Genomic DNA, 20,015 nt, shown 5'->3' on the forward strand with positions numbered 1-20,015 from the left:
TGATACTTGATAAATAGTGCACATGTAGCAATATTATTATTTTTTTAAAGTCTGACACCTGAGCAAGATAAATAGAATATTTATGTAATCATTCATTGAAATACAATTCTAGAGGCGATCCTCAAGAAAAACTCCACTACCAAATTCTCACTTACTAAACAAACAAGTTTCTAATTTAGAAATAGCATCAATTTAGTCCAGATAACCTAGCTTCACAAAATAAAATGCCTACTCGCTGCAAATAAATGTGGGCAATATACTTATGAATACAAAGACAGACAACGGCATTCATATGCCTAAGTCTTGGCTTATAATTCAATGTACATTTTTTTTAAAAGTTTTTAAACTTACAAGTACTTAATTAAATGCAGATTAAATACCTTAGCAGATACATATCTTGAAATTCTAATATAAAAATACACCATTACCAACTCTTCTCGGAAACATGTCTGACATCAGTTCCAAACAGCATAATTTTCATATTGGCCCAGAGGACTAATTGAAGAGTCAAGTGTTTCTAATCACACTGATCTTCGAGAATTAATGACAACATCGGTGTACAATGGAGAGTTGTTAAACACCATTATTTTCTGGAAATTTAAGGTCAGGTACCAAAAATTCTACTGATAAATGGGCCGGATAAAGATGAGGCATAAGAAAGTAAAACATCTTTAAAAGTTTGGTATCAGGCATGCTAATAGCCCAAAAAGTATAGTTTTCAGCACCTGATAAATTACTTGTTCCTTTCACTTGCATTTCAATTATCTTTCTTAATAAGCATCATCACATCAAAATGTAAGGCAGCAAACATTGTGCCTATTCATAAGGGATTAAAATTGAACATCTATAGACCAGTGTCCCTACTGGTAATTATTTCAAATCTTAAGGCTATCTAGGGGGGCGACGTTAACCTTCATTTTCGGCGGTTTTCTCAGCGGTACAGATGTTTTGAGAGAAACCGTCCGGTGAAGGTTTCCCCCTTACTTTTTGAATCTTTTTTTACATCTCAACGCCTGCCAGGAGCAAACCGCCGTCGTGTACCACTGAGAAAATTCGCCAGGACATAAATGTGGCCTCAACGGAAACCCGTTCAGATCACCGAGGGAACCGCCCTGTGAAAGCAGCTTAAACAGGGCGGTAGGTGAGTACTCTGCAAAGAAAGGCAAGTTAATGGTTATTTATTTATTTAAATTGTAAAATGGTGATTAACTGTTAAACTATCTTGGGAATGTTTTTTAAACTTTCCCCCTCTCCCTCGGCCCAACTGCAGCATCGGAGTAAATTTTTAAAAACATTTTAAACTGCCCATTTCACCTTTGACTGCCAAGAATACTAGTGCATGATCCATTTTCTTGCCGGGCAATATTCTTTACCTTAATTATGGAAATTCTCGCCAGTGTTAGTTGCAAAACGTTAGTGGTTTTTCTGGGCAGCAATCAGGCACTGAGGGTCTCTCAGGAAAGTCTAGCCCCTAATGTTTTTGACCAAATTAATTAAACTTTTGATGCTCTCAATCTTGGTCAAGAAATGGTGCAATTTTCTCCATGCGAAGCACTGAACTAAGCTGTAGCCCGCAACATTTCCAGAGCTTTTGATAAAGGTATTGTACTCAGCCTCATTGTACAGCTATTTTTGTGTAAACTTCCTCAGAGGACGAGGTCATTTTGAGTCGCCATTCATTCTCTTAGCCCAACACCTATAAAAGATTCATCCTGAAATCATGCTTGCCCAAAGTGATTCCTCCTCTATCAAAGGCCTGGGTCAATTACATCAAAAACAACTATCTTTGCTGACCGCTCTCTGACCACTGGGTGATTAAATCCCACCTATTATTAGCAACTGAATCATCACAGATATAATTGAGGCAGTGGATGTACATATTGTCCTCCGCACAGATACAGCAAGTCAAGAAATCTGTTTAGGAAGATTGACTATTGCTACAACACTGAAAGGTTGTGGCTTTTAGTCCACTACAAGATGATGGAGTTGTGTTACAATGGTTGCTCAGCACTCAAGCCAGACCTTCACATTTATAGCAAAAGCACAATTTGCTGCAGATGCACCTCAGAATTCTGCAACCAATCAGAAAACCCTAGATTGATAGCAATTAAGTTTCAGATACTGTTCCTCCTGCTTATGGATTCCAATCATCTTGCCTCAATGGCTCTTGTATACAGATTGGCAAGTGTAGAATTAACTATAAATTGCCTGTTAATTCCCCACACTGCAGTGTTTCCGATGATCAATATGGTGAAATTCGAAAAGCATTGGACCTTGTTAGTTAGATGCTTCTCTCTAAACTTGCTCTACTAAATTTGTATTTCAAAAATACATTCCCATACAGAATAGGTTTTCAAACTAGGTCCCAAGACCCTAGAGGGTCATCAAATTCCTGTTGGTCTGATTTACATCTCATTTTCCTCCTTTTGTATTTGTTGACTTACTAGCATGTTATTGTTGTTGCTGTATACCAATTTCTTTTAAATCTGCATTCATAGCACTGAGGGAACACTTTGAAATGCTAAGATAGTGGGTGCCAAGGAGTATATCAATGGTTACAGGCAGCCACACACAAAAGTATTACTATACAATAAGTTTCCAATCTATCAATTAGGTGCCAAGTGGGAGGCGGGGAGAACAGAGCAAAAAGGCAATCTACATCAATACCTTATGCACCTCTTGGAAACTGGATTAAATGCTGCATAGTTGGAGGCTTTGGAATGGTCACTTGTCCACCCACTTGGATGGGGCTTGGTACTGTGCATGGAATTAATGAAAGGGAAAAATAGAGGTATACGTATGTTGGTATTTACCTTGTTTAAATATCAAGAAAAGGCTCACAGTGCCAGCATATGGAAAAATCAAAAAGTTTATTTCAATGAACAAGTGCCTTAAGGACACAAAAATAAACAAGCCTCAAAAGAAGACAGAGATCAGAAATATATCTCCTCGTTCCTCGTTCCACCTCCCCCTCCCCCTCCCCCTCCCCCTCGGACAGTCAGTATGTGGAAATCCCAGAGAACATTGCTGATTTGGGACTGACTGGCACCTTTTATAGAGCTGGGTTATTAACTGTTGACAAATGAGTGAGGGTTTCAGAGATATTTATCACTGCTTGATTCAGCACCCCTGGGAGAGGATGGAAAGGAAATTGGTGTTCGTTAAAAGTAGTGTGGGATGGACTCTGGATAATGTGCACACTATGGGCTAAATATCCTCTTTTTGCTCTGGAGTTAACGTCTTTATTTTTCCCTTTTAAAGTCATTTATAAATTGTAGTTAGTAAGAAATTGGATTGAACAAATCTGTTTAAGCATTCTGTTAGCAAAGTACTTATTTTATTACAAAAATTGCTGCACAGACCAGCAATATACAAAATGAATTCATCATGTATACTGGTACAAAAGTATCTGAAAGTCTATTTTACTGAGTTCATCTAGCCATCCAATCTTAATGCTGCCTTTATATTATCAGACACGTACTAACTACATTCCATTCATTCCAAGCACTAAAGCATTTAGAAAGTAAAAAGGCAATTGCTTCTTTCCCAGTTTTTTTTTCAGGTCCATTTTAGTGTAGGAAACAAATGATGTATTCTTTTTAATCATTCAAGAATAATTCTCAGGCTGCAAAAAGCTAGCCACATAAGTTGGTTTCCTGAAAAAGGAAGCAGTATAGTTCCACAAAATAGAACATAGTGGATCCAGCTACGTGGGCAGATGATCTTCACATCGGATAGCTCGGTATTTGGACATTTCTTCAGGAAAAACTTTGCTTAGTTCGTGAATCAGAAGTCCTTTGAATTTCTGAAAGAAAAAAAAGAGATTCACTACTTGCAAAACATTTTTACACAACAAACTTAAATCTATCATTTTTATTCCCCAGGCCATCATTTCAGTTTGTCATTTTAACTCTCTTGCAAAGGCCTAGTCTCTCCCTCCCTCCTCTCTTCCCCACTTCCATTTTTCCTATTGCTACCTGTCATTTTCAGGTTCTATTATTTAGAGGTCAAGTGCCTTCACCGATACTTAAATGCTCTGGATGTTACAAGAACAAAAAATTGCTCCATTTCAAAAACAAATCCAGAGTAAAATAATTACACAAATAAGGACACAGAATGGTAGGATGATTTATTTATGCAATTCTCTATACAATTTCTAGATTTTCACTGGGTTAAAAATCAAATGCCGAGGTGTTTCATGAGAGAAGAAAAAAAGAAAAGAAAAAGAAAAGAAAAAGAAAAAAAAGGGAAAAAAAAGAAAAAAATCGATCACGTTCTTATAACCTCCTACAAGGGACAACGTGGGAGTGGGAGTGGAAGATATCTAGAAGTCACAACACTAACTATTCACTTCATACCCAATAAACCTGTTAACAATCAATACACAATGCCTGCCCCAACTATGGTGGGGTGGGGAGCAAGGAAAGGAAGGATGCACTTGCGCTGGGGTAAGGCACTTTGGCTGGATCTTGCTGTCTTCTGGGAAGCTTTGTCCTGTGTCGCTTCAGGAAGTCAAAGTGGATTGGGTTACAATTTGCAAATTCAGTGAGACCTTGAGGTGGGCAGATCCAGTGACACGTTCCTTGAAACTTCAGGGTGTGGATTATTCTCCAAAGGGACCAATCATAGACAGAGGGTGGAGCATGGTGGCCATTTTGGCAGTGCTTATAGATTATTTCCTCCTGTCAATTCAGGCACATGATACCCTACAGGACAAGATTAATATGTGCCCTTCCATATTGTATTTCAAGACAGAAACTTAACCGCCACCAAAGATAGGCTCAAATCAACTGGTGTAGACAAGAAAAGTTACTTTTCATGCACTTTCAATTTCTTCGGCAGGTATCTTTGAGCCGCTTGGGTTTACTATTAAGTGTAAACAACAGACATGAGAAATGTTCCGACATATTAAATAGCTTCAGTGGATAGCTACTTCCATGCCTCTGGAAACAGTATAAAGGCACAAGTTTGTGTGTGCAGCACTTTGAATTTATGCTTTTCAATCTAGATAAAAAGCAAAATCTAATTTAGTGCCTTAATCCACACAGACAAAAGCATTACATTCCACAAAACTCCAATGACAATGAAGTCAGTGTAAAATTCTTAAGAGCTAGAGTTTCCTCTCAAATCGCCCATTTACCGCCCGGCGGTAAATTCCAGTCATTAGCACCGGGCGGTATTCGATACTGTCCGCCCAAATTGGAAGCTTCATCATTAAGATCGGTTTACAACCAGGCGTTAATACCATCTTGAAAAAGCAGGACTTACTGGATCTTAAGTAGGCGGTATGGGCACAGATCCGACAGGTTTGTTTGATATTACACAGATCTTTATTAGGTCTCCACAGTTTGATGTATTTTTTAAATGGATTGTAGTATTTTCTAGTGTTAGGCAAGAATATAAATGGTCTAATAAAGCTTTATTTACTCCTTTAGTCTCTCTCACCTGGTAGTGATCTCTCTCTTTTCTTTCCCCCTCCCTCCGCCCACCCCTCCCCACCACACAGCGATCTCAGGCCGGCAGTCGCTGGCCTCTTGTCGGTGCTTCTCGGGGGGGGGGGGGGGGGGGGCTTGACAGCCGAAAATTCCAGAGTCAATGGGCCTCCTCTGCCACACACCGCCCGCTGCACTTCGCCGCCATGGAGCACCCAAAAACCGCAGAAGCGTGCACATGCGGCATTCTGGAGGTTGAAAAAGATGCAGCCGCCGGAACACCGCTAAGGATCGGGCGAGGGAGAGTTAAAAGGAAAATCCAGCCCACTAAAAACATTTTTCAACTTCAGCTTTAAAAACTTACTAATTTCCAATGTGGAGCATCAATACAAAAGATAAAACAGAGCACTTCTCACTAAATAAGAAATGCCTGGAATCCCTTAGCTATGCACTGCTTTATACATTCAATACCATCACCAGAATCTGTGCTCTACGTTATCTCAATTAAGTGTTATCAAACAAAACAGCACGAGCGGGAGCCCCTGAGGGCTAGCCCGCCCGAGGGAGGGGAGGAAACGAGGGAGCCAGCCCAAGAGGGAGGGAGTGAGTGAGTGAGAGCTAGCCCGAGTGGGGAGGGAGGGAGTGAGTGAGGGAGCGAGCCCGAGCGGGAAGGAGCCCCACCTAGGGCCTCGGCAGCTGAAGGCTTGGCCGCCAATGGTGGCACGATTAAAAATCAGGGATGCACAAGAGACCAGAATTGGAAGAGTGCAGAGATCGGAGGGTTGCAAGCATTGTTCCCTATAGAAAAATGTGGCCGCCGCGCGGGCGCTTATAGGGACCGTGCGGGCTATTCAAAATTCCACGCATGTATGGTTTTTGCATTTAATTGCAAGCAAGCCGGCTGCGCGGGATCCCTGGAGGGCTGCGTGGCTTTTCGGAGACATTGGTTGTAGGGCAGGAGTAGGTTACAGACATAGGGAGGGATGAGGCCACGGAGGGATTTGAAAACAAGGATGAGAATTTTAAAAATCGAGGTGCTGCCAGACCGGGAACCAATGTAGGTCCATCAAGCAGAGGAGTTATGGGCGACGCATGCAGCAAGTGTTTGTGGTGAAGGAGCGACGAGAGATCGTGGTTGAGGTGCGGCGAATAAGGGTACGGGGCCCAGAAGAGCACGGTCCTGCCCACACTGCAATGTGCACGCAGTAGGTCCGTGTAGCGGAGCAGGTCTCTAATCATCCTGGTTAACCCTTGCCACTGGATAAAGGCCTAACTCTGTCAAGCCCGTGTGGTGGCTGATGTGCAACGGTCACCACGTTAAAAAAATCCACGCACAGGCATCTGCCACCTCCTCAATTGGAGTTCAGGACTGGAACATCGGGTCCTGCATTGAAACGTGTGAACTCATGTGGAAGCAAGTCATCCTCGTTCGAGGAACCGCCTATGATAATAATATGGGCGAACAGGACTTGGTGAGAGTTCAGATACAGTCAGCAGTTTTGGTCGAGCTCAGGTTTATGGGGATTGGAATAGCCAAGCCTAGAGGTAACTACAGCATGGATGAGGCTTTCAGCAGTAGATCAGCTAAGGTGGGGGCTGATTTGGGCAATGCTAGAGGTGGAAGTAGGCAGTCTTGGTGATGTAGTGGAACTGCACTCTGAAGCTCATCTCAGGGTAAACTATGACACCAAGGTTGCAAATGGTCTGGTTTCAGCTTCAGTCGACTGCTAGGGCCAGAGTCGATGGCTAGGGAACAGAGTTTGTGGTGGGGACTAAAAACAATGCCTTTGGACTTCCCTATAGTTAGTTGGAGGAATTTCTGCTCATCCAGTACCAGACATGCAGAGTGACAAATTAGTCATAACGGCAGGTCAAGAGAAGTGGTGCTGAGGTAGAGCTGAGCGTCATCAGCGTACATGTGGAACCTGATCATGTGCTTTCGGATGATGTTGCCGAGAAGCAGCATGTAGATGAGAAGCAGGAGGGGGCCAAGGATAGATCCTTTGGGGACTCCAAGGGTAATGCTGTGGGAGCGGAAAGAAAAACTATTGCGGATGATTCTCTGGCTACGACAGGATAAAGAAGAATGGAACTAGGCGAGTGCAGTTGCCCCCAGCTGGATGAGGGAGGAGAGGCGTTGGAAGGGAATGGTGTGGTCATCCAGGTCAAAGGCTGTAGACATGTCAAGAAGGATGTTTAGGGATAGTTTACCATGATCACAGTCACATAGGATGTCATTTATGGCTTTGAGTCAGATCAGAAAGGGCCTGGTTCAATCCCTGGTCTGTACTCATTTAGCTGGTCTCAGTGGGTTCTGTGATAAGGGCTCAACAATTAGCTTCAACACCTCTAGTTTGGGGAAGGGCTGCTTCTAGTGACCCTTACTGGAGGTGTGCATGGATGCAGAGTGACAAAAGGACAAGGCTCAGCTATGGTGCCTTCGAATCAGATATTCTGCCAGGACTCACTGTCGAGGTTCATACATGAATGGCCACTTGGGTAATCACTGCCACAAAACCATATTCCAGTAAGAATGAGAATGTAGATAGAAGGTTTGCGAATGTGTTAGTAAGGGATCATGGGAAAATAGCCAAGAGAAATTGTCCAGCTGCGATATTTGCCCTGTCGACACAAACTAAGGATTACTCAGAGTTGTGGTCAAACACGAGTTACGTGAAAAAGCAAAAGTCAGACATGATTCAGACGAGGGGCTGCTATAAACAGCAGTAAAACAGGGAAGTGTGATGAGATTCGAAACAATAAACACATCCCTGGAGCCCACCCTATTTGGAGAGTTGTTAGCCTGCAATTGGGTATGCTATGGGGGAAATCGACCAATGATTGTATAAACTGAGTGTCACTCAAATGTGTTCTACTGTAACAATGTATAAGTGTTGAGCTTTTGTACTGTTACGAGACTTGTCAGGAGAAAGGTGGACAGGCTCGAATCGAGTGTTCCCTTTATCTTAACAGGTCCCGGCCGGAGAATCTACAGAATAAAGGTCTTATGTTGCTAAGACTAAAAGTGTTCGTGTGTCAGTGAATTCGCTGAAACAGATTGAAGGGAAAAGAATCCAGTATCAACATTTGGTGTCAGAAGTGGGATCTCAACGGACGACTGCCGAAAACTTGCGAATTAAGAGCTAGACTAGCCTTGGACGAGACGAGAGGAAAATGGCCACTGGAGTAAGTATAATTTCAATACTGCTCCAGTTTCAAAAGTCTGAGGAAAGTTTAGCCACTCGCTGGTTCTCAGGTGGTGTCTGAACGAGATCCAAGTCAATCTGGCGAACACGTTTTAAATTTAGAAAATAAGTGTCCAAATCAGGTGTGACGTCGACCTTGTACATCACTTGGCCCGTCTAGGCACTGATTGGATTTAAATCGGGAACCTAGAAAGATTGTCATGCGGTGTCACGAACAGGCTGTGTGGGTTTGAGGCCCAAGTAAATAGAGAATCGCGCGAACCGCGTAGGGAAACGCGGAGGTTAGGGAATTACGTAAAATTAAGCTGCGGGACTACGCGGGACTGTGTAAATTTTAAATTGTACTTACCCCAGGTGCGGTGTCGATCTTGTAGATCACTTGGTCCACCTAGGCTCTGGGTAAGCTAAACTGAGATCACCACGGGGCGGCGTGGGGGACGATTCGGATTAATTAGGACCTCGATCCAACGTGCGGCGACACAAGGATGGGTAATTTAGATAAAACTACGAATTCCCTGAAAGGTCATGGATCCAAAAAAAAGAGAGAGAATCTTGTGAACGTCTGTTTTAAATGCTTGTATGATTTTTACTGTGGATGAGAAAGCTTGTGTGGGGAGACCGGGGAGTTGTGGTTTGCTTTAGCTCCACCCACTTTTTCAAACAGTGAAAGTTTTTTTTAAACCCTTCGTAGTGTTGTCCTGGATGTGGGAAGTTTAAGAGTGTGAACCTTATTGAATTACGTATATTCGGATGATAAGTTACGGAGCCAGGAAATGCACAAAGGATAGGTTTGTTGAGTTTTTAAAAAAAAAATATATGGTCCCGGTGGTTAAAAAAGGATTTAATAGCCAAATGGAGACAGTACTGTCAAAAGCTGAAAGATGAGTCCCTTCTGTCAAGCTGGCAGGAGAACGCTACTAAACTAGGGCTGTCCTTGACAGAATGAGGACATGTTAAAACTGTAGACGTCCTAAAGAAAGAGTGCGCGCACGAGAAACGTACTAAGAATTCCCCTGGGACCTCTGAGAAGGGTACCGATAGACTACGTAGTCGAATGGTTGGTTTTGCGTTGACCGAGGCTGATGATGAAATTGATGAATGGACACAGCCGCGCCCAACGGCGCCTCCTGCAGCCCCGGGCCCCTCACCACAGCCTCCTTCCCATCCCCCTCCACCTTACACTCCGGCGAGAGGAGTTAAAGATAACCGTGACCCCACACCAACGAAGCGACAAGCCCAAACTGACTCCTCATCCTCTGATAGCGATTCAGATCCCCAGTTCACAGGCAATATAGCTGAGAGGACCAGATCTCACACTCGGAAGGGCAGAACTATATCTCGACATCACAGACAGTCCCGTAAATCCTCTAGTCCCAGTTGTGAAAGGCATAGCAAACACTCCCACCGATCAAGATGCGGAGGTGCCGAGCAGTCAGACAGCTCCGAACCATCCTCCGACCTAGAAATTCCCAGTCCGACCAATGTCAAACCCTGATGCACAAGCAGCTGCAAACCACCCCACTATAGATGTATATGTACCATGGAAACCAAATGAGATTATGACCATCCTGGCTACCATACCAGATCGAAAGAGAACCGGTCAAATTTATAGATCGCCTCCGACTCACCATTGGAGTTTATAATGCGGAATCAAGAGACTAGTGGTCCTTAGTGCAGCAGACCCTGAGCCCAACTGAACACGTCCGGTTCTTAGAAAATTTGAGGCGAGCCACCCATGCATTAGTGACTGCTCACCCTAATAATGCCCAGGATCGCCTAAACGCTATCTTTAATGCTCTCAGCAAGACCCTTCAGAAGCCCATCAGTATTAGAAACTAAACCCAAACGAGAAGAAACTGCCGATGAATTCATGGAAAGATTTATTGAAATACACGGAGGTCAATCAGGAAATAATGCCTTCAGGGCAGGGGACAATTCACTTCAATTCTGCGCTATTCTACTTCAGTGCCTGCCCTATTCGATTGCTCACGCTATCCGGACAAATAAATGAATTGGGCAGATAACAGTAGAGCCCAAATGGAAAGAGCGGTAAAATATTATTGGCAGGAAAAGAGAGGAGGGGAAGGAGGAGGCGCACCCCTGACCCGGGTCAAAACCGAGTATGTGACTAGAAAGGAAGAGCCGCCTTGGGTGGAAGGACCAAAACCCGACCCAAGGGGATACCAGATGGAACCGCAGTATTGCATGCAGGGTTGGGTGGATAAACAGGGATACGGTTATACCAAACATCCAAATGGCCCGGGCCCTGCTAATTACAGACCGCCCTACTGTCCCCGGCCTGGTATGGGAAGAGGTCGGAGCTGGGGAAGACGAGATGGATGCTTTAATTGTGGGCAAGAAGGACATTGGAGTAGAGAGTGTCCCTCCCGTCGGCACGAAAGAGGAAGAGGAGGAAGAGGAGGGGGTCAAGGGGGGAGAGGACGGGGATCTTACACTAACTTCTCCCAGAACAACCCCTTTGGCCAACCGTCCCCCGATTACGTAGCTTGATTGTACAGAGAACCTCCCCAGATGACGAACCAATTTGCCAGTTTCCAATCCCTAGCACGGCTAAACAGATGCAGCAGTGGTTGGGGATGATCAATTACTGTAGATCCTGGATCCCTAAAGTTGCCCTGATGACTAAGCACCTCACACCGTACACAACTAAAGAAGGCAGCTTTGAAATAGAAGCCACAGACGTTCAAGCCTTTAAGGAACTAAAGACAGCCCTGCTGCAAGCTCCGGCTTTGGGCCGGCCCCTTTATGACCGGCCCTTTCAACTGTACTGCACAATCTTGAAAGACTGTGCCACTGCTGTGTTAACTCAGAAACACAGGGATAAGCATAGGCCTGTTGCCTACTACTCTTCCAAAATAGACCCTGTTGCCTTGGGGTACCCTGTATGTACCCAAATATTAACCGCTATCTACAATAGCCTTCAATCCGCTGCCAACATTACCCACCAGCAGGATATTGTTGTGTACACCTCTCACTCCGTAGCTGCCCTCCTGGGCCAACTGCAGACTCAACACCTTACCATGGTCAGGCAAAGCAGATATGAGATCTACCTACTGAATAATCCTAAACTGACCTTTCGGCACTGTACTACCATTAATCCGGCCTGTTTTCTTACTGAGTCACCCCAAGATGAGGAAGAACCCAGTCATGATTGTTTATCTTTAATTCAGGAGGCCTCGTCGGTCAGGGAAGATTTAGTTGACGTACCAATGGAAGACCCAGACTGTATTATGTATGTTGACGGAAGTTCTTCTATTAATCCAGAAGGTACACGAATCTCAGGATACGCCATAGTAAACCAGGAGAATCAGGTCTTGGAATCTGCCGTCTTTGAAACCGCCTATTCTGCCCAACAAGCTGAACTATTCGCCCTCACCCGAGCCTGTATCTTGGTCAAAGACCTCAAAGTCAATATCTATATCGACTCTAGGTATGCCTTTGGGGTAGCCCATGATTTCGGACAGTTATGAAAAAGATAGGGGATTCCTGACCTCACAGGGAAACGAGATATCTCATAGGCAACTAGTATCAGATTTGTTGCAAGCCCTCATGCTCCCTAAACGTATTGCTATTGTCAAGTGCACTGCCCACACTACCGGAAACTCTCCGGTCGATATAGGAAACCACCGTGCTGATAGAGAGGCTAAACAGGCCTCTTGTGGACAACAAATGGTGGTGCCTAGAATGATGAGTCAAACTAAAAATCCTGCCACAAATAAGTTAGCCTCGGAAAAACCAATGCCAACCATCCAAGATTAAAGCACAGGAGGACGCTCCTGAAAAAGATACTGTTGTGGAAAGATTATGGATGTACTTATGACAATGTTTCTAAACTCTGGACCTCTCCCGCGGAACAGACTTGCATGTCTGACGAGTTGGCTCTATGGGTTATTGAATGTATGCATTTTTCTACTCATTGTGGAGCAAGGACAACAAGTGACACGCTTTTGGCCACTTGGTGGCACCCTAGACTCCAGATGCTAGCCCAGAACATCAGTAGTCGCTGCCTTGTTTGCCAACAGCATAATCCAGGGAAGGGAGTCCCCAGTGATTGGGGTAAGACGCCCCTACCAGAAGGTCCCTTTGAGACCTTGCAGTTGGACTACATTGAGTTGCAAAAAGTTCAATGTTACAAATATGTGTTAGTAATAGTAGATATGTTTAGCAGATGGATTGAAGCCTACCCTACCCTGGACAATAAGGCTCAAACTGTTGTTAAGGTGTTAATGAGGGAAATTGTTCCTAGATATGGTATCCCAGCTCGACTGATGACCACCTATGTTCTTTCTCTGACTCAGGCTCTGCGACTAGCTCACAACCAGGTTCGAGGGGCTCACCTTGACCTCCCAGTTTTACCCGAATCGTCCCTCGTGGCACCAGGGAAGTATGTCCTGATTAAGAAATGGATTCGAAAGGGACTAGAGCCACGATGGGAGGGGCCCTTTCAGGTGTTACTCACTACCCCCACCGCAGCCACGGTTGAAGGGAGAAGTGCCTGGGTTCACCTGCACCACTCTAAACTTATTACTTCATAATGAGCCTCTCACTGGTCGTCCTAACCCTTGTTTCTGTTCCAGACTTCCTCTCCTCCATAGCTGAATAAACCACATCCTTGGGGCAGGAAGAAAAATGGCAAGAACACGGGAAAAGAAAGGAGCAAACAGACTTAGCTGTTTTTGATTTGTCCTTATCTTATTGTTAACTAATGTATAGTATCGTCTAAAATTATTTAAACATGTGTAAGCTAGCAGGTATAATTGTGCTATCCTAGCAGAACTAGAAGGGCTACAGGATAACTTATTTTATCAGACCCATACCCGATTGCATGGCAATCGAACTGTGTGTTACCCACTAGCCCAATCAGTAGAGGCCCTGTTCGTGGCTACCCCTGGGTGAACTCCCCGTGACTTATACACGGCGGATACCTCGGACGCACCCTGTGAGGGACAAACGGGCGAATATAGAAGGGGTATACCAGGAAGATGTGTGGAATTAATAGACTCCATGAATCCTGAGTGCAGAGGATCCCAGGGAAAGAACGGAGCGGTATGCTCGGACATTGCAAGCTACCCGCTTTGCTTCTCAGGACAAGGGTGGGGTTGTGTATATGCCCTGGTCCCCGGGAACGCCACCTGTGTGCAGACGCAGTGTGCCCGTCAGCACTGTCGAGTGCGTAAGGGCCAGTTTACCTGTACCTGTAACGAGCAAAGATGCCTGAATGTGACCGCAGGAAGGCAAGTTGTCTGCGGTCAGTGTAACGGAACTCATGTCAGCTCAGAAACATGGGCATACCCGTTTGATGCTTACCAATTGGTAGGATCAGGCTCAAATTCAAGGGAACCTAGCAATTGGTGGTATAAGCAGTTCACGAGTGTTAGCAACACTAACGTAAAGTGTTATAGAGCTAAGGAAGGATTTGTGTTCCTCCTTAATGGTACCTTTAAGACAGCCACACCGACCCTCCCCGTCCTCTTTGCAGTAGGGACTATCAGGCCACTTACCGTTCCATGCCCTCAGAGAGGACATGTGCAATGAAGAATAGTGACCCGAGCTATTAGCAAGGAATTCTGTGCGGATTGGGAAGACCCTATCACGCTTGGATCGTCGCTCGGCTACGGGTTCCTCGGGGCCCTATCTGTAGGTGGATCGGCAGGGGTAATTAGTGCCAAAAATAGGAACTACCTTATTTGCGGATTGACCATTTTTGGAAATAGCACGTCTAAGGGACTGGATGCCATTAACAGAGAATTGTCTGAACTAAGATTGTATACGCAGCAAACCCGCTATGCCGTAGATTATCAGCTGGCCCAACAAGGAGGAGTGTGCACAATTATAGGGGACAAATGTATAACACATGTCACGGATGAATCATACAATATCACCCAAGCCATTGATGCCATAAAAAAGCAGCTGGATGAGTTTAGGCAGGGCCCAAAGAAAGGAGATGGTTGGTTGGATTGGTTATTTGGAGGATCCTGGGGATCTTATTTAATGCATGGAGCAGTCATTCTCGTTGTAATAATAGTTACCTGTTGCTTGATCATTGGTTGCTTTAATGTCTGTTGTAAAGTAATGATGGCAAAATTGGAGCAAACTCCTACAGTCACGAGCTCCCGGAATTTGGTTGAACAAACTAAAGGTTTACTCGAGAATCAAGAAGAGTATGAGAAACAAGAAAGCGAATGGCTGAATGCGATACTCCTGGAATAATCACCAGGTTTATCATGGAATGATAAAAGGGGGGAATGAGAATGTAGATAGAAGGTTTGCGAATGTGTTAGTAAGGGATCATGGGAAAATGGCCAAGAGAAATTGTCCAGCTGCGATATTTGCCCTGTCGACACAAACTAAGGATTACTCAGAGTTGTGGTCAAACACGAGTTACGTGAAAAAGCAAAAGTCAGACATGATTCAGACGAGGGGCTGCTATAAACAGCAGTAAAACAGGGAAGTGTGATGAGATTCGAAACAATAAACACATCCCTGGAGCCCACCCTATTTGGGGAGTTGTTAGCTTGCAATTGGGTATGCTATGGGGGGAATCGACCAATGATTGTATAAACAGAGTGTCACTCAAATGTGTTCTGCTGTAACAATGTATAAGTGTTGAGCTTTTGTACTGTTACGAGACTTGTCAGGAGAAAGGTGGACAGGCTCGAATCGAGTGTTCCCTTTATCTTAACAGGTCCCGGCCGGAGAATCTACAGAATAAAGGTCTTGTGTTGCTAAGACTAAAAGTGTTCGTGTGTCAGTGAACTCGCTGAAACAGATTGAAGGGAAAAGAATCCAGTATCAACAAGAAAATCAATAGCTTTGCAAGAGATCAGGAGAAAACTGGAGAGGGGAAAGTAAACTATAGATTATATTTTAACCAGTGGAAATTTAATTCTTTAAAAAATGTTTTTTTAGTTGTCATAAGTAGATAGAACCACATTCCCAAGATCCTGCAGTCAAAGTTAGTTTGATTCAGTTCCTTTATCTCAACTTTCACCTTCCAGTGTCTTTTTACAGCTACAGCCCATTCCACATCTTCCAAAGATAATGTTTTCAGCCATAGTCGTCATCATAGGTAGTCCCTCGGAATCGAGGAAGACTTGCTTCCACTCTTAAAATATGAGTCCTTAGGTGACTGAACAGTCTAATACAAGAACCAGTCCCAATCACAGGTGGGACAGATAGTCGTCGAGGATAAGGGAGGGTGGGATAGGTTTGCCACACGATCTTTTCGCTGCCTGCGCTTGATTTCTGCATGCGCTCGGCGATGAGACTCGAGGTGCTCAGCGTTCTCCACTTAGGGCAGTCTTTGGCCAGAGACTCCCAGGTGTCGGTGGGGATGTTGCACTTTATCAGGGAGGCTTTGAGGGTGTCCTTGTAACGTTTCCGCTGCCCACCTTCAGCTCATTTGCCGTGAAGGAGTTCAGAGTAGAACGCTTGCATTGGGAGTCTCGTGTCTGGCTTGCGGACAATGTATCCTGCCCAGCGGAGCTGATCAAAGTGTGGTCAGTGCCTCAATGCTGAAGATGTTGGCCTGGTCGAGGAGCTAATGTTGGTGCGTCTGTCCTCCCAAGAGCTTTATAGGATCTTGGAGACATCATTGGTGGTATTTCTCCAGCGACTTGGTTTCAAAGTACATGGTCCATGTCTCTAAGCCATATAGGAGGGTGGGTATTACTACAGCCCTGTAGACCATAAGCTTGGTGGCAGATGTGAAGGCCTCATCTTCAAACACTCTTTTCCTCAGGCGGCCGAAGGCTGCACTGGCGCACTGGAGGTGGTGTTGAATCTCCTAGTCAATGTCTGCTCTTGTTGAGGCTCCCGAGGTATGGGAAATAGTCCACGTTGTCCAGAGCCGCGCGACGAGGACAGGCTGGTGGAGGACCTTTGTCTTACGGATGTTTAGCGCAAGGCCCATGCTTTTTTACGGCTCAGTAAACACGCCGACTATGTCCTGGAGTTCAGCCTCTATGTACGCAGACGCAGGTGTCGTCCACACAGTATATACCTCCTGGCTATTGCAATTTTTTTTTTTTTAAAAAAAGCGATAACCTGCTCTATTATACACAGGATGACCTTCTCATCAATTCAACAATCATTCTGTCCTGCCACCTGATGAACATTTTTTTTTTTGAACAGGTTCTCCTTTGGCAAGATCCAATAATAACTTAATCTCTAACTGCATTTGGTCCCCATAAATTATCCAGGTAATTAATGTGTTTTTGCCCTCAAGATATTTTGAGGGGACTAAATGGGGTTACGGATTAATTCACCATTGGACAAAAACAAAGCAGTGCAAATCTATCCATACAATATTTTAGAGGGGAAAAAAAAAAAATCACTATTTAAATATTATGTTCTATTATCTCAAAACCCTTTCAGTCTTCTTTTATCCTTCTCATACTATAAGTGTGGATATCTGAACGGAATATATGGAATTAAGGACAGTAAAGTAAACGGGATATATGAAGATGTATAAGCCATGGAAGAATAGCTGGGAGAATGTCAGATTGCAAATAGTGCAACATCAGCATAGCTAACAGTCTGTCTCAAGGTTTCAAGTCACTAATCCTGCCAATAATATATAATTGTAACATGAAATACATCTGCAGAATTGCAAGGTCTCAGTAAATAGTCACACCATTAGATTGAAACATTTAGAGGCAATACTTGAGCTTTCAAGAAGAACATCTCATATCGATTGACTAATGAGTGGCTGAGTTAGACTGTCAATCCATTTGTATTTTGTTATCTGATTTCAAAACTGTATAACTGTTAACGCTTTACGATGTAACTTCACCTATCCGTAGGGAGTGTGTACGCTCTATCCAGAGAGTATATCTTCTGTCTGATAGGTCTTACTGGCCGGTAATAAAGACTGCTTTGTTCAAAGCACAAGAGGTATTCGACTCAGTAATTTTACTGAACCAGATTGAAGTAAAAGAATCCAGGAATTAACATTTGGTGTCAGAAGTGGGATCTCAACGGACGACTGCCGAAAACTTGCGAATTAAGAGCCAGACTAGCCTTGGACGAGACGAGGGGAAAATGGCCACTGGAGTGAGTATGATTTCAATACTGCTCCAGTTTCCCCCGGTTTCAAAAGTCTGAGGAAAGTTTAGCCACTCGCTGGTTCTCAGGTAGTGTCTGAACGAGATCCAGGACAATCTGGTGAATACCTTTCAAACTTAGAATAGGGATAGAGATAGGGAAATTGCGCGATGACGCAAACCAAGCGGCGACTTGGAAAGATAGTTAGAGCTAGATAGGGATAGATGATCAATCATGGATCCAAAAAAAATTAATAGGAAAGAAAAGAGACTCTTGTGAATGTCTGTTTAAATGAGAAATGCTTCTGTGACTTTTACTGTAAAAAAAAAAGCCGGGGAGTTGTGGTTTGTTTTATCTCAAACAGAATGAAAGTTTGTTTTAACCCTTCGTAGTGTTGTCCTGTATGTGGGAAGTTTAAGAGTGTGAACCTTATTGAATTACGTATATTCGGATGATAAGTTGCGGAGCCAGGAAATGCCCAAAGGATAGATTTGTTAAAAAATAAAAAATTACATGGTCCCGGTGGTTAAAAAAAAAAGAAAAACTTGTTGAAAGCAAACATTCAGAGAAGGCACAGCAAAACAACTGAGATGGATTCAAAAGGATTTAAAAAAAAAAATTATATTAAATAACACGACCTTGAGGCTGGAACAATTGAGATAACGAAAAGCAGTCCACAGCCTACGTGCCAGACTTCTCTCTAGTTATAAAAAAAAGTAACGTACTAAATAGGTGCTGAAAGAAAAAAAATGTTCTGAGATTTTAAATTATGAAAAATATAAAATCACTCCTGTCCAATTGGCAGAAAAACTCCATTAAATTAGGGCTTTCATTGACTGATTGAATTTAAACTGCGCAGTAACGCGAAAGGATAGGGAAATTTGGAGACTGAAAGAAATTAATTGAGGCTCATAAGAAATCAAAATTAGAAAATTAGGCTCACAGGGAATAAAATGGGGATTTAAATAGAAGATAGGTGTTCAACTCAGGTACGACGTCGACCTTGTATATCACTTGGCCCGTCTAGGCTCTGATTGAATTTTTTAAAAAAACCCCGCAGCAACTCGGAAGGTAGGGCCGACGCGAACGCGCGGCCGAGAGGAGAAGGGCCGAAGCGAACGCGCAGTGACGTAAACGCGCAGTGAAGCGAACGCGCAGTGACGTCAACGCGCAGTGACGTAGATGCGCGGTGACGTAAACGCGCAGTGACGCCGACGCGTAGTGACGCAGAGGCGCAGCAACGCGAATCGCGAAAGTCAGTGCTAATGGCAGTAAGTCTGTAAGTCTTAAAGTGTTTAGAGTTTTAAGTAAAGTTTTAAGTATTGAGATCGCGCGGCGACGCGGACCGTGCGGCGATGCGGGTAAGTGTTAGAAGTCTTTGTCTATTTTGTAAATCGCGCGGCGACGCGGGCAAGTGTTAGAAGTCCTTGTTTACCTTTTAAAGTTAAAGTATCTTAACTCGCGCGGCGACGCGAGCCACGGGTCGACGCGGATTGCGCGGCGACGTGAACTGCGAGGCAACGCAGATTGCGCGGCGACGTGAACTGCGAGGCGACGTGGTAGTTTAGTATTGAGATCGCGCGGCGACGCGGACCGTGCGGCGATGCGGGTAAGTGTTAGCATTAGTAAAGTTTGGTTATTTGGAGTTAGTTAAAGTCCGTGTTAGTTCTGTAAAGTCTGTGTCTATTTTTAAGTTTGTTTAAATTGCATGACGACACGAACGCGTAGCGACACAGTAATACGAGGGGCAGTGTGAAAATGGGTAATCAGTTAGATAAAACCACGGATGCGGATAATCCGCTACAAAAGCTATGTGAGGAATTCCCTGAAAGAGCTGAAGACTTTAGAAAATTATCAGGAGCCCTGAACAAATTATTAGGGGATGACCAGTGGCCTCTAAGTGACACTAGAAGCGTAGAGGTAAAAAAAAAGCACAGGGATTAATTTGGAGAAGGGGACGAGGAAAAGGGGATAAAAAAAATTTAATTGCAACCTGGCGACATTATTGTCAGAAATTAAAAGATGCATCACTTCTATCGAGTTGGCAAACAAATGCTATTAAATTAGGACTTGCATTGACAGAGGGAACACATGTTAAAACTGTAGACGTCTTTAAAAAAAAAGAAGAATGAATGTGCGCACGAGAAACTTGCTAAGAGATCCTCTGGGACCTCTGAGAAAGGTATTGATCAACTACAAGTTAAAATGGCTGGCTTTGTGTTAACCGAGGCTGATGATGAAATTGATGAGTGGCCACTGACTCAGCGCCCAACGGCGCCTCCTGCACCCCCTGGCCTCTTGCTCCAGTCCT

The 20,015-nt window shown here is 44.1% G+C and overlaps 1 protein-coding gene across 1 annotated transcript in view; it reads right to left on the minus strand.

Moving 5' to 3' along the window:
- Window positions 1-3,315: 3,315 nt before the first annotated feature.
- Window positions 3,316-20,015, minus strand: part of med10 (mediator complex subunit 10) — a 34,274-nt gene continuing 17,574 nt past the window's right edge. Inside the window, exon 4 of the mRNA XM_070880771.1 lies at window positions 3,316-3,805. Within this exon, the coding sequence (XP_070736872.1) occupies window positions 3,707-3,805 (99 nt within the window). The 3' untranslated portion in view covers window positions 3,316-3,706. The remainder of the gene's footprint in view (window positions 3,806-20,015) is intronic.

This window comes from Pristiophorus japonicus, chromosome 5 (genome assembly GCF_044704955.1).
Source record: "Pristiophorus japonicus isolate sPriJap1 chromosome 5, sPriJap1.hap1, whole genome shotgun sequence".
Lineage (NCBI taxonomy): Eukaryota > Metazoa > Chordata > Chondrichthyes > Pristiophoridae > Pristiophorus > Pristiophorus japonicus.